This window comes from Anolis carolinensis, chromosome 2, assembly GCF_035594765.1.
Source record: "Anolis carolinensis isolate JA03-04 chromosome 2, rAnoCar3.1.pri, whole genome shotgun sequence".
NCBI lineage: Eukaryota > Metazoa > Chordata > Lepidosauria > Squamata > Dactyloidae > Anolis > Anolis carolinensis.
This window is the reverse complement of record NC_085842.1, coordinates 210,248,313-210,271,284: the sequence shown is the minus strand read 5'-3', so window position 1 is coordinate 210,271,284 and position 22,972 is coordinate 210,248,313. Positions and strand designations below refer to the sequence as shown.

The 22,972-nt window shown below is 41.6% G+C and overlaps 1 protein-coding gene across 1 annotated transcript; it reads right to left on the bottom strand.

Moving 5' to 3' along the window:
• Positions 1 to 2,758: 2,758 nt before the first annotated feature.
• LOC107982384 (sterol O-acyltransferase 2) lies at positions 2,759 to 12,233 on the bottom strand. The gene is made up of 6 exons (XM_016991101.2): positions 12,076 to 12,233; positions 11,775 to 11,820; positions 11,173 to 11,302; positions 7,885 to 7,982; positions 5,971 to 6,069; positions 2,759 to 3,139 (listed from the first exon to the last, which is right to left on the bottom strand). The coding sequence occupies exons 1-6, from the start codon at positions 12,183 to 12,185 to the stop codon at positions 2,930 to 2,932; spliced, it is 693 nt and encodes a 230-aa protein (XP_016846590.2). The 5' UTR covers positions 12,186 to 12,233; the 3' UTR covers positions 2,759 to 2,929.
• Between the last annotated feature and the right edge of the window lie 10,739 nt (positions 12,234 to 22,972).

Sequence of the window (22,972 nt, the reverse complement as noted above, 5' to 3'; positions counted from 1 at the left end):
TCTATGGCAGACATCCTCAGAGATTGTTACGTCACAACCTCTGAGGATGCCTGCCATAAATGTGGACGAAACGTCAGGAGAGAATACTTCTGGAACATGGCCATACAGCCTGGAAAACATACAACAACCCTGTAATCCTGGCCATGAAAGCCTTTGACAACACAATAATAATAATAGTTATCATAACTAAGTAGACTGATGCTTGTTAGTTGTGTGAAAACATTTTGTATTCATGACGTCAAATGAAAGGAAGAAGCTATGAAGGATTGGTGTCACTCTCTGTCTTGCAAATTAGACTGAACAACATTTCCACAGCAAGTATATGTATGGCCTTAAAAAATAAATTACAGGGTAAGCTTCTCTCCTGGACTGAGACTATGGCGTGAGAAAAGGAGAAGATTTAGCCAATGACCTGCAGTAGAGTCTATTCCCCTCCCAATCACATTTTCTAGTCAGCTTAATATACAGTAGCAGAATGGCAAAACTTTCAAAGAAATACTGACGAGTATGAACAGAATTATTTTCCCAATAGCAGAAGGAAAAATGCCAAGTACTTCTGCCTGGAGGTATTTTTCAGTAATGAAGCAGAAAGGAATAACTTTTTGAAAGGGCAGCTGGGAGTTGTTCTGGCCTAGGAATAACAGGACCAAGTTTGTGGAGTCACTCTTGTCCAGAATGTATTCTGAAAGAAAGAAGGAAAAACAACAAAGACAAGAGAGTGAAAGATCACTCAAGAGACAAATGGACATCTAGGAAGTCAAGTTAGATTTAGGTGCTGATAACAAGTTAACATATGTTTGGACTCCAAGAGGACAGAATAAAATACAACTTTCACATTAAGGTGCTTTCTAGATGTTGTGGACTTCTGCTCTCAGAATCCCTTTCCAACAGCCTTTAGAGGTGAAGGTAATGGGAGCCGCAGTCAACAATAGGATCAGGTTGGGGAAGGCTTCACTATTTCGGATGACGGCATCTAAGAAGGTTATGGACAATGTGAGAGAATTTTGGAATTTTTATGCTCTATGTTTCTTTCCAGCTGAAATCTACTATGGGATGGGTGTCTTGCCCATGGGCCTTTCAGGAGGCAGTGCTGGGCTGTCCAAACTTGAAAGAGCGAGTTATCAATTGCTGTTAAGATATGATGGGCATGCAGAACATCACATATTAGAGATGGCATGCTACTGAATACCAGTTCCTGTAAAGGGCACCTTTAGCATTCTTATTTTGCTCCTTGGATACATTAACCACAAGTAACTGCTTAGTTACCATGGGAAGCAGGATGCTTTAGCAGATGAATAACTGGTCTGTTGCAGCAGGCCTTTACTTATACACTTCAGAGTCCTTAAAAATTCTATATTTCATGTACTGTTAAAATTAAGATTATAGACTCACTTAGTAAGGTATGAATATGTTCTTTAAAAAGTATTTTTCTATAAAATGTAATAGAACTAATGGACCAATAATGGTAGTGATGAAGCAATAGTTATACTTCTAGTGATGTTTTATTTATAGAATAAAATCCCTTTAACCAATTATGAAGGATATAAACACTGAATATCTTAAGGAAGTGCCTCCAAACGAGTGTACAATGACCACAACTTATGTAGACCTGTTCCTCTTGTCCCTGATTTATTGCAAAATAGCAATGAACTGTTTAAGGAGAGCTTTCCACTTTAATTAATGTATGAAGGAGCAGTTTCTTTGTCTCCTACATTGATACCTTAATTGAATTTTTAATTTATCATTCCTTATAATGGTAGGAAGCAGAGAGAACTCAAAATCGTATCCTTGTGAATATCTGCAGACTGGATATTCTACAGTCTTGATGGTTTTTCAGCTTGCCTACATATCAGCATTCATATACTTTGGATTCAAGCAGCAATCAAGCTGACATTGGTTGCTTCTAGTCCTAAGAGACGTTAACTCCCACTGGCATTTACTAGAAGTGCTTCTTTCTGAAATGTCCTGTTTGTGAGATCATACTTGAAGTATGTTAGTAGTAGTATTTGGCTGTGAGTAATTTATAAATTTCACTCATACAAAGTAGGAAACACTTGAACCATAATAAAAGCTTGTAAGAGAGAAGAATAGAGAATTAGTTGTACTTCTGTGAGTCAATATGCTCACCTTCTGGACTGGACAGTGGATTCGGGCATACCATTCTAGGGATTGCATGGAGAACAGAAGTGCTACACCAAACAGTATACGTATCCATAGTATGATGTTTGTGCTAGGCATTCCCAAGATTTCTGTGAAGAAGATTGGTGGAAGATTAGTTGTACTTAGTGGACTATAATGTGGAAAAGGGATCTCTGAGTTTTGTGAGGTGTTCCTGTTTTATAATTCCTCTTGATTCCCATGTTCAGGAAATACCACATTCCCTATTTCATGTTAGAATGAAACTACTGTAATTTCATTTGTTTTCAGAATAGTCTATTCCCACCTCTCCCCCCAAACACAAACTCATTTTGCACCAGTGAGCCAAATTAGTACCAGAAGAGCTCTTCTTGGAAGCTGAATCTCTGCACTCTTTTTCTTTTCTTGGTAAATGTGGCTTCTACCTTTTCTAATTTCATTCTCCTCTTCTGCTGTTTATCTTTTCTTTTTGCGTTGCATGCATGACTTCTCTCTCTTTTCCCTCATTGCAAAAAATGATTGAACTGAAGCCCTTCTAGTGGCAGATGCAGGAGCCAATATTCAGAGCTAGATGATAACAACAAGCAGTTTGGGCTTCTTTTTTTCCACTGTTACATGTGTTGGGGGACTGTCACAAAGAGTAAGGTGACTGAGACAACTTTATTCCTCAGTATTTTACATTTAGTTGTGATTGGATTTATGGTGACTAAATGTTGATTTTTTTTAAAAAAAGATGTTATGGTTGTCCTTTAGAAACCTCTGCTTGTGTCTTATACAATTGCAGGCATGGATTTTAAAAACCCAATAAATTCACTGTCAAGATGATTTCTGCTCTAATGGGTCCTTTAAGGCAGTACTGACCTGTTGAGATGGCAATAAACCAGAATATGAACAGAAGTGGGTAGAAGAAACCAAAACTCATCATGAAGATATATTCATGGAAAGCGCCTGAAACAATGAAGGTGAACAACACAGCCACAGACTGGGCCTTTGATTTGAATACCTGGAAGGCAAGAAGCACAGGTGAGCCACATGGTGGAATCATATAGAAAGCATTTGATGAAGAAGTGTGAATTGTTCTTCCAGGCTGGAACTTGAGTGTCAGGATTGATTAAACTGTGATCTGCCAAATTTTGTTGGATACAATATTGTTATGCCACCTTCCCTGATCATTGGATTACTTACATTGGGTGGTGGGGCCTTAAGTAAACAAAAAATCTGACAAAGAATCTGAACAGACATGGAATTCCCATCTCTGCTGTATGTGCCTGTCTGTCTGTCTTCTCTATTCACTAAATGAACCAGACTTCCTTTAAATTTGTTTTACGAAGACTTACCACATATACTCGAGTATAAGATGAGTTTTTCCGCTGAGGCAGAAGGAAAACCGCACCGATGCAGTTCCTTCCACTGCCACCGCCAAGGAAGGCGCGTGTGAGGCAAGGGAGAAGAGCGAGGCCACGGATAAGCCCTGCCACTGCGGCCCCCTCCTCCTCCTCTGCCGCCGCCAAGGAAGGTGCACGTGGGGTGAGGGAGGAGTGGAGCGAGGCTGTGGAAAACCCCACTGCCATGGCTACCTCCTCCGCCGCTTGTGCCACTGCCAAGGAAGGCATACATGGGGCAAGAGAGGATGAAGGAAAGGTACGTGTCTTTCCCTCTTCCCTCACACCATGCGCACCTTTCCAGCCTCCTCCCTCGCTCTGTGTGCCTTTCTTGGCGGTGGAGGAGGAGCGAGCTGTGGCGGCAGGGACAAACCCCGGTGTTGCTACCGCTGCAGATACACAAGGCGAGGGAGGAGGAAAGCAGAGTTGTGGACAAATCCTGCTGCCGCTTAGGAAGGTGCACATAGGGAAAGAAAGAAGGTGGGAAAGGTCTCTTCTAACTATATTATTATTATTATTATTATTATTATTATTATTATTATTATTATTATTATTATTCAGGGTGGGTAGCCATCTGTCAGCAGAGCCGGTCCTAGGTATTTTTCAAGTGTAGGCGAACAGAATTTTGGCACCCCCCCCCCCAAACCAATCACTGAAAAAGAAAAGCGTTGGATAAGCGAAAATGTTTAATAATAAGGAGGGATTAAGGAAAAGCCTATTAAACATCAAATTACATTAAGATTTTACAAACCAAGCATCATGTTTTACAACAAATCAACAGAAAAAGCAGTTCAATACCTTGCAAAGGCAGGCCATAGGAGACAGGAGTTGCCTCGATGGTGCCCCCAACAAGATGGCGCCACAGGCAACTGCCTAGTTGGCCTGGTGGTTGAACCGCCTCTGTCTGTCAGGGGTGCTTTGATTGTGCTCTTGCTGTATGAAGGCTCCATAAAGACAGAAGGGGGTTGGATTAGATGTCCCAAGGGGTCTCTTCCAACTCTCTTTATTAGTATTAGAGTAGAGTCTCGCTTATCCAACGTTCCAATGCAGTCTGCCTTTTAGTAATGTTTTGTTAATCAATGTTTTCAATACATTACAATGTTTTGGTGGTTAATTCGTAAAGACAGTAATTACTACATAAGGTTACCATGTACTGAAATGCCTTTTCTGTCTATTAGTTGTAAAACATGATGTTTTGGTGCTCAATTTGTAAAATCACAACATAATTTGATGTTTAATAGGCTTTACCTTAATCCCTCTCTATTATCCAACATTTTTGCTTATCCAACATTCTGCTGGCCCGTTTATTTTGGATAAGCAAAATTCTACTGTATTACAGTAGACTTCCGCTTATCTGACACACCGTATTATCCAATATACTGGCATCTCGCCCCTCCCGGTGGGTGCTTGGAGCTTGGAGAGGCTTGCTGCAACGTGTAGCGGGCCTCTCCAAGTTGGGTGCTTGGTGGGAGGGAAAAGTCTCCTCCCTTCCCAGCCAAGCACTCCGCTTGGAGAGGCCCGCTGCATGTTGCTGCCTAGAAAAACAGCTGATTTTCTAGGCAGCAGCGGGCCTCTTCAAGCCGAGTGCTTGCCGGGAGGGAGGAGACTTTTTCCTCCCACCAAGCACCCAGCTTGCCAGGAGGAATAATAGGGCCTCCCTATTATCCAACAGTTTCGGTTATCTGACATTCAGCCCACTTGTTTATTATCATCATTAATTTTGAGAGTGGATGGCCACCTGTCAGGGGTGCTTTGATTGTGCTTTTGCTGCATGAAGGCTGCATGAAGGGAGAAGAGGGTTGGACTAAATGGCCCAAGGGGTCTCTTCTCTTTATTAGTATTATTAGTATCATTAGCATTATTATTATTCAGGCTGGGTGTCCATCTGTCAGGGGTGCTTTGATTGTGCTTTTGCTGCATGCTGATATGAGAATTTACCTCAACTGGTTTTTAATTGCTTTTAATGATAATTATTTAATGCAGCTTTTTATTTTAACTTATTGTATGTTTTGTAATGTCTTTTGTTTACATTTTTTATGGTTTTTTTTGTTTATATAGACATTGAGTATTTGCCAGTTACTATGTTGGAAGTCGCTCTAAGTCCCCATGGGGAGATAGAGCAGGGTACAAATAAATTATTATTATTATTACTATTATTAAGTTATTGTTGATACCATATTGTTTTTATTGATCCTCCTTTTCCACTTAAGAGCTAGTTTACTGTTTTCTTTGAAATATAGCAAATATTCAAAAACATTTAACTTACTAATGTCTCAGTTAATGTAACTTTATTGTTATCTATATTTTTATTTTTGAAATTTACCAGCAGCTGCTGCATTTCCCACCCTCGGCTTATACTCGAGTCAATAAGTTTTTCCAGTCTTTTGTGGTAAAATTAGGTGTCTCGGCTTATATTCGGGTTGGCTTATACTTGGGTATATATGGTACTTACCCACAGAAGGTCCTGATAGATATAACAGTACAGCCAATCATGTACTACTACATTCCAGCTCCGTAAGAATGCAGAGGTAGATGTGGCATTCCACCAGTCCTGGGTAGGGTGAAAATGAAAAAGAAAGGACAACTAGATTTCATAAGAGTGTTTTGCAGATTTTAATTGCCATTTTCCCCTATCTACTTCTGCTTACACTTAATTTTGTAACTCTAGGGAAGGAGATGTTCTCCAGTCTATATCATCTGGGGACAGAGGAGAGAGGGGCAGCGGTGGCTGTGAAAAGTCTGGTGAAAAGTCCAGATGGAGGGGTGCGGTTTTCACCAGCCTTTCCGCAGCCACCATCGGTTTTCCACCAAGCCTGATGTAAAGGTGTGGCTTCCCATCAGCACTTTTGTGCTCACCACCACCATGCATTACATTGGACAGCAAATACTTTTTTTTTGTAATTGAGATGCACATTACATTCAGTAGTGCCTTATACTCAAGTAAATACGGTATATTAGAAATCTTTGGGTGGTTCTACACAAACATTATAATGCAGTTCTAGCCGTCTACAGGTCAGGGTGTCATCAAAACATACACACCCAATGTGCACTGCAGCATGCAACAAGCCTGAAACCGCATATTACTCTGTTTCCCTGAAAATAAGACATCCCCGAAAAATAAGACCTAGTAGAAGTTTTGCTGAATTGCTAAATATAAGGCCTCCCCTGAAAGTAAGACCTAGCAAAGTTTTTGTTTGGAAGCATGCCCAGCGCCTGCCAAACAGAACACCAGAGCATGCAGGATTGGTAAATGTACATACCAGTTGTACATGGAAATAATGGTAGTAACAAGAAATTCTTGATAGGATTCACAATTTGTCTGGTTATGTTGGTTTGTGATGACAACTACTGTACAGTATATAATAAATATTCATTTTTTGTTCAACAATAAATGTGAATTCTTCTTCATAGAAAAATAAGACATCCCCTGAAAATAAGACCTAGTACATCTTTGGGAGCAAAAATTAATATAAGGCACTGTCTTATTTTCGGGGAAGCATGGTAAAAAACAAACTCGCTGGAAATTCCAGAATAAGTCCTAAATTCTGTTGTAATTAATCAGTGTATACTCTATACAGAGTTAGATTGTGAGACCGAAAATTGTGGGGCAATAATCAAGACAGGACTAGTGCTGACACAATTGAAAAACCCAGAATAAATAGCTTGCTAGGAGATACACAAACACCTCCGACCAGGCCTGCAGCCGGGGTAGGGGGGGGTAGGGGTTCAACCCTCCTCCCCCCCCCCAAATTTTTCAGTTTTAAAAAAAAACCCTGGTTTACTCATGAATTTTAACTGGTTAACCAAATCCCCATGCTAAGTCTATGAGACGCAAAAAATTAAGAGTCCCTCCAGGCACTATCTCAAGCAGATATTGACAGGTCTGTAGATGGGCGGGGGGAGGGGGGTTAATAGGGATTCAACCCCCCCCCCCCCCGAAATTTTCAAAATCCTCCCCAAAATTTTTTTCTGGCTACAGCCCTGTCACCCCATCAGCAAATCCCACCAGACTTGGTAAGTAAAAACAATATTCCTGGCTTCAAGTTGATCTTCAATCTGTGGATCTTTGTGGCCACCACCCCAGCCTGGAAGCAGTTCCTAAGGTGTTTGCGTAGAGATTCTCCACACAAACTGGTTCACTTTAACCCACATCCTGACTCGGTTTATGTGGCTGTGTGGAACCACCCTCAGATAGGTATTTAGCCATTTTATTTTCCATGGAACTGTGAACACTTGCAATTTCTATGCAAAATGTGAATGTCAGCATTTATATGAAGCCAAATAAGCCATGAGGCATATGCAGATGGAACGGAGTATAAGACAGCCCATCCCTTTCCCTTGACCCCCACCAAGCCCCTGCATTCACCTTGTAGAAAGTGCGGTCAGCAAAGCGCATCATTTCAGCAAAGGCATTAAGCCAACAGTGGAAAAAGGTATACCAAATCAGAATTGCCCAATAAAATGCTGTGGGGACAGAAAACATTAGTCACCTCAGTTGCCTTGATATTTTGCATTATATGTCTGTGTGGAAGGGTCCTAGGCTGAACTAAGCCAGTGTTTACTTCAGATAACATGACCTTAAAGGCAGGAAGGGACAGGATAGATGCTCAGTCCCCATGTAGTGAATCTATGCATGGTTATACCATATAATCTTGCAAGTATACTTTAGTGTTTTTCAGTGAAGTTCACTCTAAGGGCCCTTCCACACAGTCATATAACCCAAAATATCAGGGAAGATAATCCACAATATCTATTTTGACCTGGGTTATCTGAGTCCACACTGCCATATAATCCAGTTCAATGTGGATGCATACAGCTATGTGAAAGGGGCCTCGGTTGCAATCTAAGCTGTGTTTATTTACAAGTATGTATGTGGCATTTTATGAACTGTACGAATAAGGTGCTTGAGACCAGAAACTTTTTGGATGTTGGATTATTAATTATATTTTTATGAACCTGTATTTACATATGCATGGTTAATGATGGATAAGAGGAAAAGGAAATTACAAGGGTGTTCAGTGCCCTCCTATCAAAAAGTTTAATCACTGCGAGAGACTTAATGGGGGAAAGAGGGAGAAGCAGGGGAGGACCTGTCCCAGACATGTCCCCAGCAGTCATGTTCTGCACTTTTAGCAAAATAGCTGGGAAGGGAGGGGAAAATCATCCTTCTTGATCCTTGTGAATCTTTTTCATTCCCTCTGAGCTGGAGACAGGCAGCAGCTAATGGGTTTGCTCTATGCTCCTGCTCGCAGTCCATTTCCAGGGTACCTGCCATGCCTCACCTTTGGCTGGGCAGAAGATGGGCATGACAATGTCTGAGATTTGGCTTTTTTACAGGAGCCTTGTGTAAGCAGAATCCTCCTGCTACATCTCCTGTTCTCTTTCCTCCTGAAGGAAAAACTCAGAGGGTACTGGACTTGTGACTAGACCAGTTCCCCAAAAATGAAAATGCATAGCTGGTAGAAAAAAAGTTTTGGTTTTTGGAGTATTTTGGATTTCTGGATAAGGTAGAATCAACCTAAAGTAAAAAGTTGTTTTTTTAGAAACGGATAACGATGGCCCCTTCCATACAGCTGAATAAAATCCCACATTATCTGCTTTGAACTGGGATATATGACAGTGTGGACTCAGATATTCCAGTTCAAAGTAGATATTGTGGGTTGTTTTGCCTTGATATTCTGGGTTATATGGCTGTGTGGAAGGACCCCATGATAGCACATTCCTTTAATAGTAAGTTACAGTAGAGTCTCGCTTACTCAATATAAATGGGAAGGTAGAATGTTGGATAAGCGAAAATGTGGACAATAAGGAGGAATTAAGGAAAAGCCTATTAAATGTCAAATTACGTTATGATTTTACAAATTAAGCACCAAAACATCATGTTTTAAAAGTCTGCCACTTGTTTGGGAGCGTGGCTGCACTTGTGTTGTTGTTGGGCATGTTGGCCTGTTGCGCGTTGCTGCTTAGAGAAACAGCTATGGATCCGGGTGGGAGGCAGACTGCATTGGATAATACAGAACATTGGATAAGTGAAGGCTGGATAAGTGAGACTCTACTGTACTATTGATTATTAGACACATGCTAATTTCAGTATTACCAGCATGAAAAAATGCATTATTTATCCATATCAATAAGTATACAATAAAAATCAAGGCATATATGTATTTATGTATCCATCTATATATGTATATATTTTCCAGGATGACTCACATCTCGAGAGCCTTGTCGTGGCCAGTGAGAATTTATCTGGATTACATTAGGCACACATACCCATTATTACCATCTTAAATACAGGCAGGGTTGAAATTATTGAGGAGTTTGAACTAAAAGAACCACCCTGTTTTAGAGCAAGGACAGCCAAAATTAAAATAATTGCATTATATAGACACAAAAAATGGCTATTGGTACACAAAATGTTCACACCATGAGGCAAAACCACAGATTGAAGGCCACAGAGGGGGATACCCACTCCAGAAAAGAAAGTAAACAATTTATGCCTTGCTTTGAGGCTGAAAAAGTGTGACTTTCAGGAAAAGGCCACAAAAAAGAAGGAAGAGGGAAGAGAAGGAAAGAAAGAGAAAGAAGGGAAAGAGAAAGGAAGGGGGAAGGAATGAAAAAAAGGGAAAGAAGAAAGAGGGGAAGACAAAGGAGGGAAAAGGAAGGAAGGAAAGAAGCGGGGAATAAGGGAGAAAAGAAAGGGAGAGACGGAGAGAGGGAAGGGGAGGTGTATGAGGGAATAAGCAGAAGAAAGAAAAAAGTGAGGGTCAAGGTGTATGAGGGAAATGGAGGAAGAAGAAAATCACACAAAGAAAATGCAAACTAGTGTGCCTACACCAGGCATGGGCAAACTTTGGCCCTCCAGGTCTTTTGGACAGGCTGTTACGAATTGTGGGAGTTGGTCCAAAACACCTGGAGAGCCGAAGTTTTCCCATGCCTGGCTTACACCTTGCTCTGAAGCCGAGAGCCTGTGACTTCCAAGGAAAGACCAGATTTAATGTCATTTAGGTGGTTTGGTCATGAAAATGCCCAGAATGAGGCAAAAAACAATAGCCCTGAAAGCCCATTTTGAAGGGGGAGATGATGATTTTTTTTTTTACAGTGGCCGAGAGAGTGTGACTCAAGGTCAGGGGAATGTAACATTCCTAAGGCAACAATTTACACTGTTCATGAGTGTCACAACCATTTCTTAAGACCTAGTTTATGTATCCAGTGTTGCACAAGTTTACGATTTGTCATGCTATTTATTAGAATGTCTCAGTGTTAGCTTTACAATTTTAGCTTTACAATTGCGAAGTACCTACAATTCTAGGGTCATCCTGTTGTCAGGGGCAGCGAGGATTCTTATCATCAAAGAAATTGGCATATTTTGGAAAAACTATCAATCAACATGATATTCTGCAAGGTTGGTTGGTTTATGCAAAACTGTGTCTTACATAATCTGGCAGGACATGCAGATGAAATTTTGAGATTGTGAGTGGGACAATGTTGTGGGGAGCAGGAAAATTACAATAGGGCTTATGGTTGTGATTGAAAATGGAGGCCAAAGTGAGTAAGCTTCCATCTGAAAAATGCTACATCCCTGACTTTTTTCCCCCAGTTAATTACTTTGTCTCATCTTCATCATGAAAACAATGCCACTGCTCTGCCCACATACCAAACAATGTTGCACTGAAGACAATCAGCACAAAACTTCGGAAGGTGAGGGACTGCTTATTCATGTTGCTGAAGATAGGAATTGAGCAGCACTTGAAGAGCATGGATCCATAAAACAGACTCATCAGGAACTGCATGAAAAAGGGGGAAAGTTCCATCATAGTGTGTGGATGCGTTTAAGATTGGTATAAAAATGAAGCCAAGTTCAGTAGAGCCCTTTAAAAAATTCCAGCTGGGCTTGATGTAGCTGGATCCTTTTGATCGCTTTAATTTCCCACAATGCATCTTATATCCCTTTTGGCAAATTTATTTATTTCCCACATTTGTACCTCGCCCTTCTCATCCCAAAAGGGACTCAGGGTGGCCTTACAACAGGCAACAATTTGATGCCAACAACATATAAGTCAGAAAATAAACAAATACAATTAAAATGCAAACAATTAAAAACATCAGTCATTAAAACATCAATTAAAGTCACGCAAGTTCAAATCACAATCCAATCCATAATTAATAGCTAAGGCATTGTGGAAACTTTAAATGATTAGTAACAAAGTGTACTTTTGGCCATGGCCCCTTCAAACTTAGATGTTTGGTGCCTCTCACCTTAGCAAAGTTCTTGATGACATACCTCCATCGAACACGGGGTGTCCTATGAATAGCACAAGGAAAATATGAGTTATTAGATTATGTTTTTTATTTCAGGATTTTTTTGCAGGACTATTGAAGGGCTGGCATTCCATATGAGAACTAAAGCCCAACCTCTCTGCAATGTGCTAGGTTCAGACACAGTAAACTCTGCATTCGGAGGATAGATCTTTCCCTAATTCCTTTTTCTGATCATTGTGCTGGAATTGTGGGTGTAAGAAGCCATCAGAGACTAAAGATGCATGCGTAAAGGACTCACCTTGGATAGTTCTCCCTGTAAATCAAAGTAGGGCAGAAGAGAAAATACAGATAAGTAGAGAATTGAGGTAGATGCATCTTCCCTGAAAGGGGACAGGAAAAAAAGATCATTTGAGACCACTGAGGAAGAAATAGACATGGGTTTATATGGTATGTTGAGAAAAGTGATATCCTGAAATAGGGCTTGGAAAACTATCATATAAGCACCTCTTATAGAAATGCCATCATGGGTACAAGGCCCATATTCTCATTTCACCTGACATACCAAGGGTAAAGAAGGAGCTGTAAGAACTGGAAACCAGATGGGATTCTTTCATTTCTAAGAACCCCATAGGGTCTCCAAATTAAGTTTACCATCATTTGACCTGGACTGAAGGACTGGAGGCACAGTTTCCCGCAGGAAGGAATAGCTTTTCATCAGGAACCGGAGCTAAACAAGATCGGAAAACAAATATTGACACAATGCATATTTGGGGCCTCTTCTACACTGCCATATATAATCCAGATTATCTGCATTGAACTGGATTATATGGCAGTATAGACTCATAATCCAGTTCAAAGAAGATAATATGGATCATCTGCATTGATAATCTGGATTTTATGGCAGTATAGAAGGGGCTTGGGACTTAGTGTTTAGGAGATGCTGAGATAAGACCTGAATTGGGAACCAAAGCCACCTTCTTACTTAAGGGAGGAGTTTCACACCCATGTTCCTTTCTCAGGTTTAGCGGACAAGGTGATGATACTGCTCTCACTTGAGGCTCAGTACTGCCATCATGGAAAATCAGAGAATGGCATTATACCTACCAGCTTAGAACAGAGCAGGTGACACAAGAGCAAAGTAAGTTTCCCCTTGATTTGGTGAAGCCATTTGTTCTGATCTGGCTTTGAGTAGCTCTTGACTCAGGTATAGATGGATCTGCTCTCTGCTCTAGTTCCTGCTTGTTTTGCAACTCTGGTCTCTATTTGCCAACAATGACAATTTCACGCAAAGCCAATCATCCATGACCATATCAGTTTTGGGCCAGTATGAAATGTAAGCCATTTGGGCCAGTATGAAATGTAAGCCAAAGGAGCCCCCTCACTCTGTGAGTGGCAAGTAAGAACGTAACTGCTCTCACATTGCTGTTTTTAAACTCAGGGAATGCCTTCCCTTCCTTTCTGTAAAAGGGCAAGAAGGCAGTTTTCTGAAATGACTTCTACCCATGTAGAAAAATAAATATTTCTGTCATTGACAATATTTTCAGTCTTCCTTGCAGCATTCTTATATGTATGTGCTTTGGGCATCCAAACATAGAATTGCAGCTAAAGTTACTTCTAGATTCATATCCTAATCTCACACCTGCTCGAAGGTAATGACGCAACAGGAGGCAGGCCCAAAAGGCTGTGACATGAGAGTGTAGACAGGATAGAAGCCCAAAACAGTCGCATGGCCGATCAGCAACACCACTGCGGCAATGATAGTGAGGAGAGTGGGCAACTGGAGTGTCTTCAAGAGGTTGACCCAGATGTGCAGGACCTGATAGGGCACTAATAAGGTGTAGAGGAACATGACGAGCCAGGGCAAGAGTGTCATGTGTAGCCGTCCAAAAGCAAAGATGATCACTTCAAAATCAAGGACAACACTGCGAATGACAGAAAAGAAACTGTGAGTACACAACAACTAAGACTAGGATAAAGTAGATGGACATTGATTGGATGCTCCATAATTTTTCTCCCTCTGCTTTTCTACTGAGTACTTTTCTCCACTAGAGGGACACCTGTGCCAGGAACTGTGGTCAGATTTCTTTAGAGAGGGTTTCTGGGTGTGTATGCTTGTGAGTGGATCATGATTCTGGCATTCTTATAAAAGCCGAATAATGCTTTGCAGAAACTCCAGGAAAATATATTATATTGGAGCCTCAGTTCATTCAAAAGGCTTTGGAATGGGAAACGTGGCTTTCAATATATATTTAATGTCCACTGTCTGTTAGATTTCTGTTTTTGTTTTCTTTGTGTTGTTGGTCACTTGAGGTATTCTGCTAACTCTAGACATTCCAGGGGATTGAAACCAGCACTTTCATGATCCTTAAATGATAACAACTATCTGGAATGTTATTTTCAATTGCCAAACGAAACATAGTAGTGAAAGACATATTTGCATCAATGAGTAAGTGAGGAGGGCAAGCAGGCTATCTCTATCAAAATGCAGAAAGAGGGCGCTTCCAGGCAGCACTCAAATACACTCCAAAGTGGGTTTTAAAAAACCGCTTTGGTGTGGATTTGAGTCCCCACACCCACTCCAAAAACCTGGGCTTTCCTGGAAGTGTGTGTGTGTCCCGATAACATCCTGGTAACTACCGGGATGGCATGGGACCACCTAGAAGCCCTCCAGAATAAGTTCATAAAATGTAAAAAAAAACTTACTGGGCTGCCATTAAGGTACTGCTGGAGTCCCCCTGGCACGTAGAAATGATGCACCAGGAGATGGGGGGGGGGGTGAAGAGCAATTTATCTTCTCACCTCTCCCCCCACCCCCTGCCAGCAGGACTCCAGGAGTTGTTTTACACTTTAAGGACTTATTTTGGGGGAGGGGGTGGGTGCCATCTCACATCTTTGGGCTCTAGGAGCCCAAAAGGTTCAAGATGGCAGTGGGGACTTACCCCGGGTAGTCCCAGGAATTCACCAGGATTATCGGAGGAGGAGTTGTTTAAAGCTACGGACAATGCGATTGCTTCCTCGACCATGGCCTACTCTTCCAGGAGGATGGCCTACAGGCAAGTGATGGGGTGCGTCTCACACAAGTAGGATAACATCTTTTTGCGCACAGACTCACAAACCTCATCAGGCGCACTTTAAACTAGATCCACTGGGGGAGGGGAACAACAGCCTGGCGAACACTATATTATCCACGACCACAGGGAACTGCCAAAAGGCTAAATGGAGGGCTGCACAAACACAGCAAGGACCGAGTACTGAGAGCACAATAATCCCAAATAAACAGCTCGGGGGAAGGTCACAGGGGCTTACATGTCTTTACACTAATGCACAGAGCATGGGAAATAAGCAAGATGAAATCCAACTTTTAGCACAGTACCACACGTACGATGTCATAGGCATCACTGAAACCTGGTGGGATGACTCCCATCACTGGAATTTAGCCATTGAGAGCTATAACCTCTTTCACAGAAGTAGAACAAAGGGGAGAGGAGGGGGAGTAACTTTATATGTCAAAAACAGTTACGTTGCGGAAGAAATGCAAGACTGTAATCCGGGAAACCAGCTTGAAAGCATCTGGATAAGAATCAAGGGAACCGGGACTCAAAAAGATCTTGTAGTGGGTGTCTACTACAGACCTCCGAGTCAGGATGAAGGACTTGATGAAACCTTCTGTCAACAGCTGACCAAACAGGCACAAAGAAGAGATATAGCAGTCATGGGTGATTTCAACTATCCCGATATCTGCTGGAAAACAAACTTGGCCAAGAGTACAAAGTCCAACAAATTCCTCACTTGCCTTGCAGATAATTTTATGGTCCAGAGGGTAGAAGAGGCAACAAGGTGATCGGCTACTCTTGATCAAATCTTAACAAATGTGGAAGACCTGATCAATACAGTTGAATTGGTTGGATCCTTAGGGGCAAGTGACCACATGCTCCTGCAGTTTGCGATACGATGGAAGGCTGAAAGTAAGACAAGTCAAACCTGCATTCTGGACTTTAAGAGAGCTGACTTCCAAAAAATGAAGGAAATACTGAGCGGTATTCCAAGGACGCCAATATTAAAAGACAAGGGAGTTAAGGATGGATGGGAGTTTTTAAAAAGTGAAATACTCAAGGCGCAAATGCAAACAGTGCCAACAAAGGAAAAAAAATAAGACAAGACAAGAAGCCAGAATGGATGTCCAAAGAACTTCTAATCGGGCTAAGACTCAAAAGAGACATGCACAAGAAGTGGAAAAGGGGAGAAATCACCAAAGAAGAATTCAAACGTATAGCCAACTCCTGTAGGGAAAAAGGTTTGCAAGGCTAAAGCATAAAATGAGCTCAGGCTTGCCAGGGACATTAAAAACAACAAAAAAGGCTTTTTTGCTTACGTTGGTAGAAAAAGGAAGACAAGGAGGCAATAGGGCCTCTGCGAGGAGAAGATGGGGTGATGGTGACAGGGAACAGAGAAAAGGCAGAACAACTTAATGCCTTCTTTGCCTCGGTCTTCTCACAAAAAGAAAGCCATCTTCAACCTCAGCAACATGGAATGGACAAAGGATTAGGGAAAATCCAACCCCAAATAGGGAAACAAGTTGTCCAGGAACACCTGGCTGCTCTAAACGAATTCAAGTCCCCAGGGCCAGATCAGCTACATCCAAGAGTATTGAAGGAACTAGCTGAGGTTATTTCAGAACCACTGGCAATTATCTTCAAGAGTTCTTGGAGAACAGGAGAAGTCCCAGCAGATTGGAGGAGGCGAATGTGGTCCCTATCTTCAAGAAGGGAAAAAAGAACGACCCAAACAATTACCATCCAGTCAGCCTCACGTCGATACCAGGCAAGATTATGGAAAAGATCATTAAGGAACATTTAGAAACAAATGCGGTCACTGCTAATAGCCAACACGGATTTACCAAAAACAAGTCATGCCAGACTAATCTGATCTCTTTTTTCGATAGAGTTATGAGTTGGGTCAATACAGGGAACGCTGTGGATGTAGCGTACCTGGATTTCAGTAAAGCCTTTGACAAAGTTCCCCACGACCTTCTGGCCAACAAACTAGTAAAATGTGGGCTAGACAAAACTACAGTTAGGTGGATCTCTAATTGGCTAAGCGAATGAACCCAAAGGGTGCTCACCAATGCGTCGTCTTCATCTTGGAAAGAAGTGACAAGTGGAGTGCCATAAGCAGGGTTCGGTCCTGGGCCTGGTTCTGTTTAACATCTTTATTAACGACTTAGATGAAGGCTTAGAAGGCAAGATCATCAAGTTTGCAGATGACACCAAACTGGGAGGGATAGCGAACACTCCAGAAGACAGGAGCAGAATTCAAAACGATCTTAACAGATGGGCCGAAACTAACAAAATGAAGTTCAACAGGGACAAATGCAAGATACTTCATTTCGGCAGAAAAAATGAAATGCAAAGATACAGAATGGGGGACGCCTGGCTTGACAGCAGTACATGTGAAAAAGACCTTGGAGTCCTTGTGGACAACAAGTTAAACATGAGCCTACAATGTGATGCAGCTGCTAAAAAAACCAACGGGATTCTGGCCCGCATAAATAGGGGTATAGCATCTAGATCCAGGGAAGTCATGCTCCCCCTCTATTCTGCCTTGGTCAGACCACACCTGGAATACTGTGTCCAATTCTGGGAACTGCAATTGAAAGGAGATGTTGACAAGCTGGAAAGCGTCCAGAGGAGGGCGACTAAAATGATTAAGGGTCTGGAGAACAAGCCCTATGAGGAGCGGCTTAAAGAGCTGGGCATGTTTAGCCTGCAGAAGAGAAGGCTGAGAGGAGACATGATAGCCATGTACAAATACGTGAGGGGAAGTCATAGGGAGGAGGGAGCAAGCTTGTTTTCTGCTGCCCTGCAGACTAGGACGCGGAACAATGGCTTCAAACTACAGGAAAGGAGATTCCACCTGAACATCAGGAAGAACCTCCTCACTGTGAGGGCTGTTCGGCAGTGGAACTCTCTCCCCCGGGCTGTGGTGGAGGCTCCTTCTTTGGAGGCTTTTAAGCAGAGGCTGGATGGACATCTGTTGGGGGTGCTTTGAATGCGATTTCCTGCTTCTTGGCAGGGGGTTGGACTGGATGGCCTATGAGGTCTCTTCCAACTCTATTCTATGATTCTATGCTTTTGCCCACTTTTGGTCTAAAACTATTTAGCTATTTGTGATTCCTTTATTTTATCGCTTTTAAACTTATTTACTATGCAATGTTTTTGACACGAAATAAATAAATAAACCAGTCAGTCCCCACAGGCCCAATACCTCATTAGACCCAGGCTATTCAGAAAGGCCTGGGTCTAATGGGGATATTGAATTAATTCAAGACAAAGCAGGGTTTACCTGCTTTGTCCCAAATTAATTCACTTTTACTGGAGGCGTCAAAATAGCCTGCTGTACCAGAGTGCTGTATTTGAGTGCAGAGTAGGATGCATTTCCCTTTAGCAAAAGATACAATTACCGATCAGTCTGACAGATGAACAAAGCTTAAGAGGTGGAGTAGAAATACTTTTCTCTCTAATAACTGGGGTTACAAATTATTTTAGGTGGTCCTGATCCAGGAAGACGAAGCAGTTTGGGACACGAGACACTTGGACACAGTGTTTTCACTAGGACTCCCCCACACTTTTATGACATGTTTGTTCATCCTTCTAAAGGAATTGCATCAGTGTGGAGTTTGAACTCTTTTCTCATCGACAAACATGGCTATTTTATAAAAATATTGTTTCTGGTTTTTTAAAATCATTTGAAAAATATCCAAACCTCTCCTCCTCTGATAGGCTGTTTTGTAATGCTGAAGCAAGTAATGCAAGAAGGTTCTCAGGCTCACTCATAAACCATACCGTCCTGTATCGATGAAATCCACAAGGACTGCCCTAAGAATGAAGATACAGAATACTGCCACAAAGATATTGTAAATGGCGTGGAAATGTTGTACTTCCAGAAGCTCACTGGAAAAGGGAAACAAATAACAGGGTTAATTCTGAGAGGGTAAGTGCTTGTGTGGGAGATTCAATATTAAATAGTTGAGTTTGATCCTGTGGCTCCCTGGCAGCATCTGTGACTCTAGATAATATATATTAGCCTGGAGTTGAAGGATGGAGCAGCAGAATCCAACATGGTGAATATGGCCTAGGATCGATAAGTGAAGGGAGAGTGACTTACAGAATTTTGTAAGGCCAGTAATTCATTGGGATTCTTAAGGTAATAAAAGAGATGGCTGTGTACCTTGGTGTCTCCTAATGGTAAAAAAAAAAAAAAAAAGGAATTCAAATAGACGACATAATTGGAAGCAGAAGACAGTAGTTTTCACTCTGTTGAGACACCTGCTCCTTGTGGAAGAGAAGGCCAAAGACATTATGAAACCATTATAACATAGTAGCTAAAGTGGTGTCAAACCGCATCAGTTCTATAGTGTTCAATGTTCATGGATCCATACTGCTTTTTTTAAAGCAAACTTGTTAAATATGAAAATGTGTGTTTTTGTATCTTATTTTGTATACCTTGCAGTTTTATGTACTCATATTTAAAAATTATATGTTAATAAAAATAATTTTTAAAATGTTCCACGTATTTGCAAATAATCTACACTGGGATGAAAATAACTTGACCAGGGTTATCTGGGAAGCCCGTAGAGCTCCAGAGCCATTCGTTTCATACAGTGTCCCTGTTATGTTTTATCTTTATTTATCAGGGCTGGGAAAGAGAGAAAAATATACTCACTCAAGCAAGGGCTTGCTTTCAGTAAAGACTTTCCGTTTCAGCAGAAATGGGCTCATCTTTCTGTGGGATTTCAAGATAGGCATTTGCATTAGTACTCTGATTTTCTTTTTGCCCTAATGGTCTTTTATTTGCTGTCATTCAAATGGGTATATCAGACTCCTACCCTGTTCATGAAAAACTACCTGCCTTCATCCATGAACTTTTTCAATTCAATTTACCGTATATACTTGAGTATAAGCTGACCCGAATATAAGCCGAGGCACCTAATTTTACTTCTACTTAAGAGTGTCCCAACTTCAGAGTGTTTTGAGTTAAGAGCAGTCACTCGGCCCAGATCCTGCTTTGACATAAGAGCAATTTTGAGTTAAGAGCTAGCTCTAAAAGCAGCAGTAGTGCAAGAACCCAGGGTTTTAGGGCCTCTGTGCCTCGCTTTGTTCGCTTTGAAAAATTTCTGCCTGCTTTGCTTTTGTCAGCTGTGAGGACCTTTAGGTTATTTGATTTTGTGTGGTTTTCATTCCAGGTATGTTTGGCTTCATGAAGAGAGAAAGAGAAAGAGCAAGAGAGGGAGGGAGACTGGAATGAGTACAGTATGAAGAAAATGATGCTTCAGTCTTCACTTTGTGCTTTGTGCTTCCTTGACACAACTTTGTGCTTCTACCATTTTAAAGTTGATATTTCTTTTTTATTGTTCCATGTGAATGTGCATTTATACATATTTTAAAACAAGTAACAAAAATGTGTGTGTGTGTGTGTGTGTGTGTGTGTGTTAATACGGAACAAATTAAACTCTTAAGTCAAGGTATCCCTGTATATAAACGTTAGCACATTTTACTGCTACTTGCCTCAGTTCCTGTTTTTCCTTGGCCTCCCCTTGCAATCTCCTTGGTCTCATCCCTTCATCTTTGCTCATCATCCCCAGCTCCATGTTGGTACTAAATGTAAAGAGTCACTTGTTGAGATAAGTTTGAAAGTCTGTCCTGTTTGTCAGAAGACTTAATGAACAGAAGGGGAAAAGGTTCTCACCTGGAAGGAAAGAATTGCCACTTGTTAGTGATAAGATAACCTTTGTCACATTATATTGGGATCTCAAGGCCAGTGACATTCTGAAAAGTTTTGAAGAAGAGACATTTTCTGTTGTTTAAATTGGCAGTACCATCTTTCATTTTGAAAGCTGAAAATAATATTAAGTTTAGATATTGACACCTCTCCTTCTGATTCCTATAAGTCTTTAGTGGGGAAATAAAGCTACTCCGGAAAAGAATGTTAGTGCTTAGATGCATCCATTTTCCATACCTTCCTATGGCTACATTTAGGGTATGTGCCGCCCCTGTTGGCAATTTGTGTGTTGTTTGCCTGTAGTTAGACTTAAGTATTCAAGGCCAAGGCCAGATTCATCAAATGAGCCTGAGATTTCAAGGGAACCAATTCCTCATTCAACAGTTTTAAATCTCCTTCCCCATCCCCTGGGGTCTCTCTAAATCTGAGCAATACAAGCGTGCCGGCCCACACACACACACACACACACACACACACACACACACACACACGTATGTGTTAGAATTGCTCCTTTGCAGCTAGTGTTCCCAGATCTTAATCAGCTTCTCAGGGTGAGGCAGAAAGTTCTCATGGTGAAAGCATGGCCTTGAAAACTGTGCATATGTTTCCTTCATTTGTTAGACTTGATGTTCCATATCTGAGTTGCATATTTGATGCATCTGTAACTGATGCTTAAGCTATTGTGGTCAGTGACATCACCAGGGGAGGATAACCTTGTGATATTGATATGTGATTTCAGCTCTGATGAACCATGGGTTCGAATTCCTGGCATGCCTAGGCTCTAATTCAATATAAAACACGGCAAGGTGAAGGCAAAGATCAGAGGTTTTATTCACTTTGGCCAAAGTGTATGCCAGGAGAGTCTGCACTCTCAAATCCGATGTAAAGGCAATAGATACATGCAAAAATATTTATAAAGGTTTGGCAGGAATTCAAACAATTGACTTCTGCTGCCTTGAGCGCTGATTGGGACAAGTTGGTGCAGCTTTGTTCTATATGCTGATTGCTTGTAGCATGCTGTTGGTTGCTACAACTGATTGGTTTCTTAGTTATGGAGGAAATTTAATAAATTGTAATTGCTCCTTTTGAAATGTATGGCTGCTTCTTGAGTCTGCCTTCTTTAGGTGTTGGGCAAAAAGAATGTAGGTAGTGTTCAGGGTTGATGGGTGCTAATGGTTGCAATCCTGCCAGCCTGAGTTAGACAATGGGTATTGGCACACCTGGATTGGCATAAAGGTAACTGTGCCTTTTCCTGGCCATAGATGAATTAATTGTTAGTTATAAGGGTTTATTGTGGCCAGGAAAGGAATCCTCATGGGTGATTATAAGGACCTCATTACAGTAGAGCTTGGATCCACTTAAAATCCACTTCAGAGAGGGACCTTTAAATAGCTCAGCCAGAAAGGTTCTGGGCCTCACCAAACTACAAACCCCAGAATTGTGCAGAAGGCAGAAACCATATTTAAAGTCGATTCAAGCTCTATGTGATGAGGGTCAACTGCCCCTTCCTGGCATCTTCTTTGGCCATGGGTTTTGGGATCTTTTGGGGTCCCGGGATTTCAACAACAATATCATATGACAAATTTATGATAAAGGCTGTCCACCCGAGAGATCTCTTTCTTTCACAAAACGGGGTCCTTTGTCATGGTGATGGATTTATTTTAAATCATTTTGTAATTTAATCTAATCCGATTTTAGCAAATTTATTATTTAATCAAGTTTTAATTGCTTAAATGTATTTTAGCTAATTATTACAGGAGTTCATTGAATCATAGAATCATAGAATAGTAGAGTTGGAAGAGACCACATGGGCCATCTAGTCCAACCCCCTGCTAAGAAGCAGGAAATCGCATTCAAAGCACCCCCAACAGATGGCCATCCAGCCTCTGCTTAAAAGCCTCCAAGGAAGGAGCCTCCACCACGGCCCCGGGGAGAGAGTTCCACTGTCAAACAGCTCTCACAGTGAGGAAGTTCTTCCTGATGTTCAGGTGGAATCTCCTTTCCTGTAGTTTGAAGCCATTGTTCCGTGTCCTAGTCTGCAGGGCAGCAGAAAACAAGCTTGCTCCCTCTTCCCTATGACTTCCCTTCACATATTTGTACATGGCTATCATGTCTCCTCTCAGCCTTCTCTTCTGCAGGCTAAACATGCCCAGTTCTTTAAGCCGCTCCTCATAGGGCTTGTTCTCCAGACCCTTAATCATTTTAGTCGCCCTCCTCTGGACGCTTTCCAGCTTGTCAACATGTCCCTTCAACTGTGGTGCCCAAAATTGGACACAGTATTCCAGGTGTGGTCTGACCAAGGCAGAATAGAGGGGGAGCATGTGGTATAGTGTGCCTTTAAGCCACACTCTCTGGTTGTTACAGCTGTAATGTAAGAACTACTGATTGCTGGGATATATAGCTTTTGTGCACCCAAA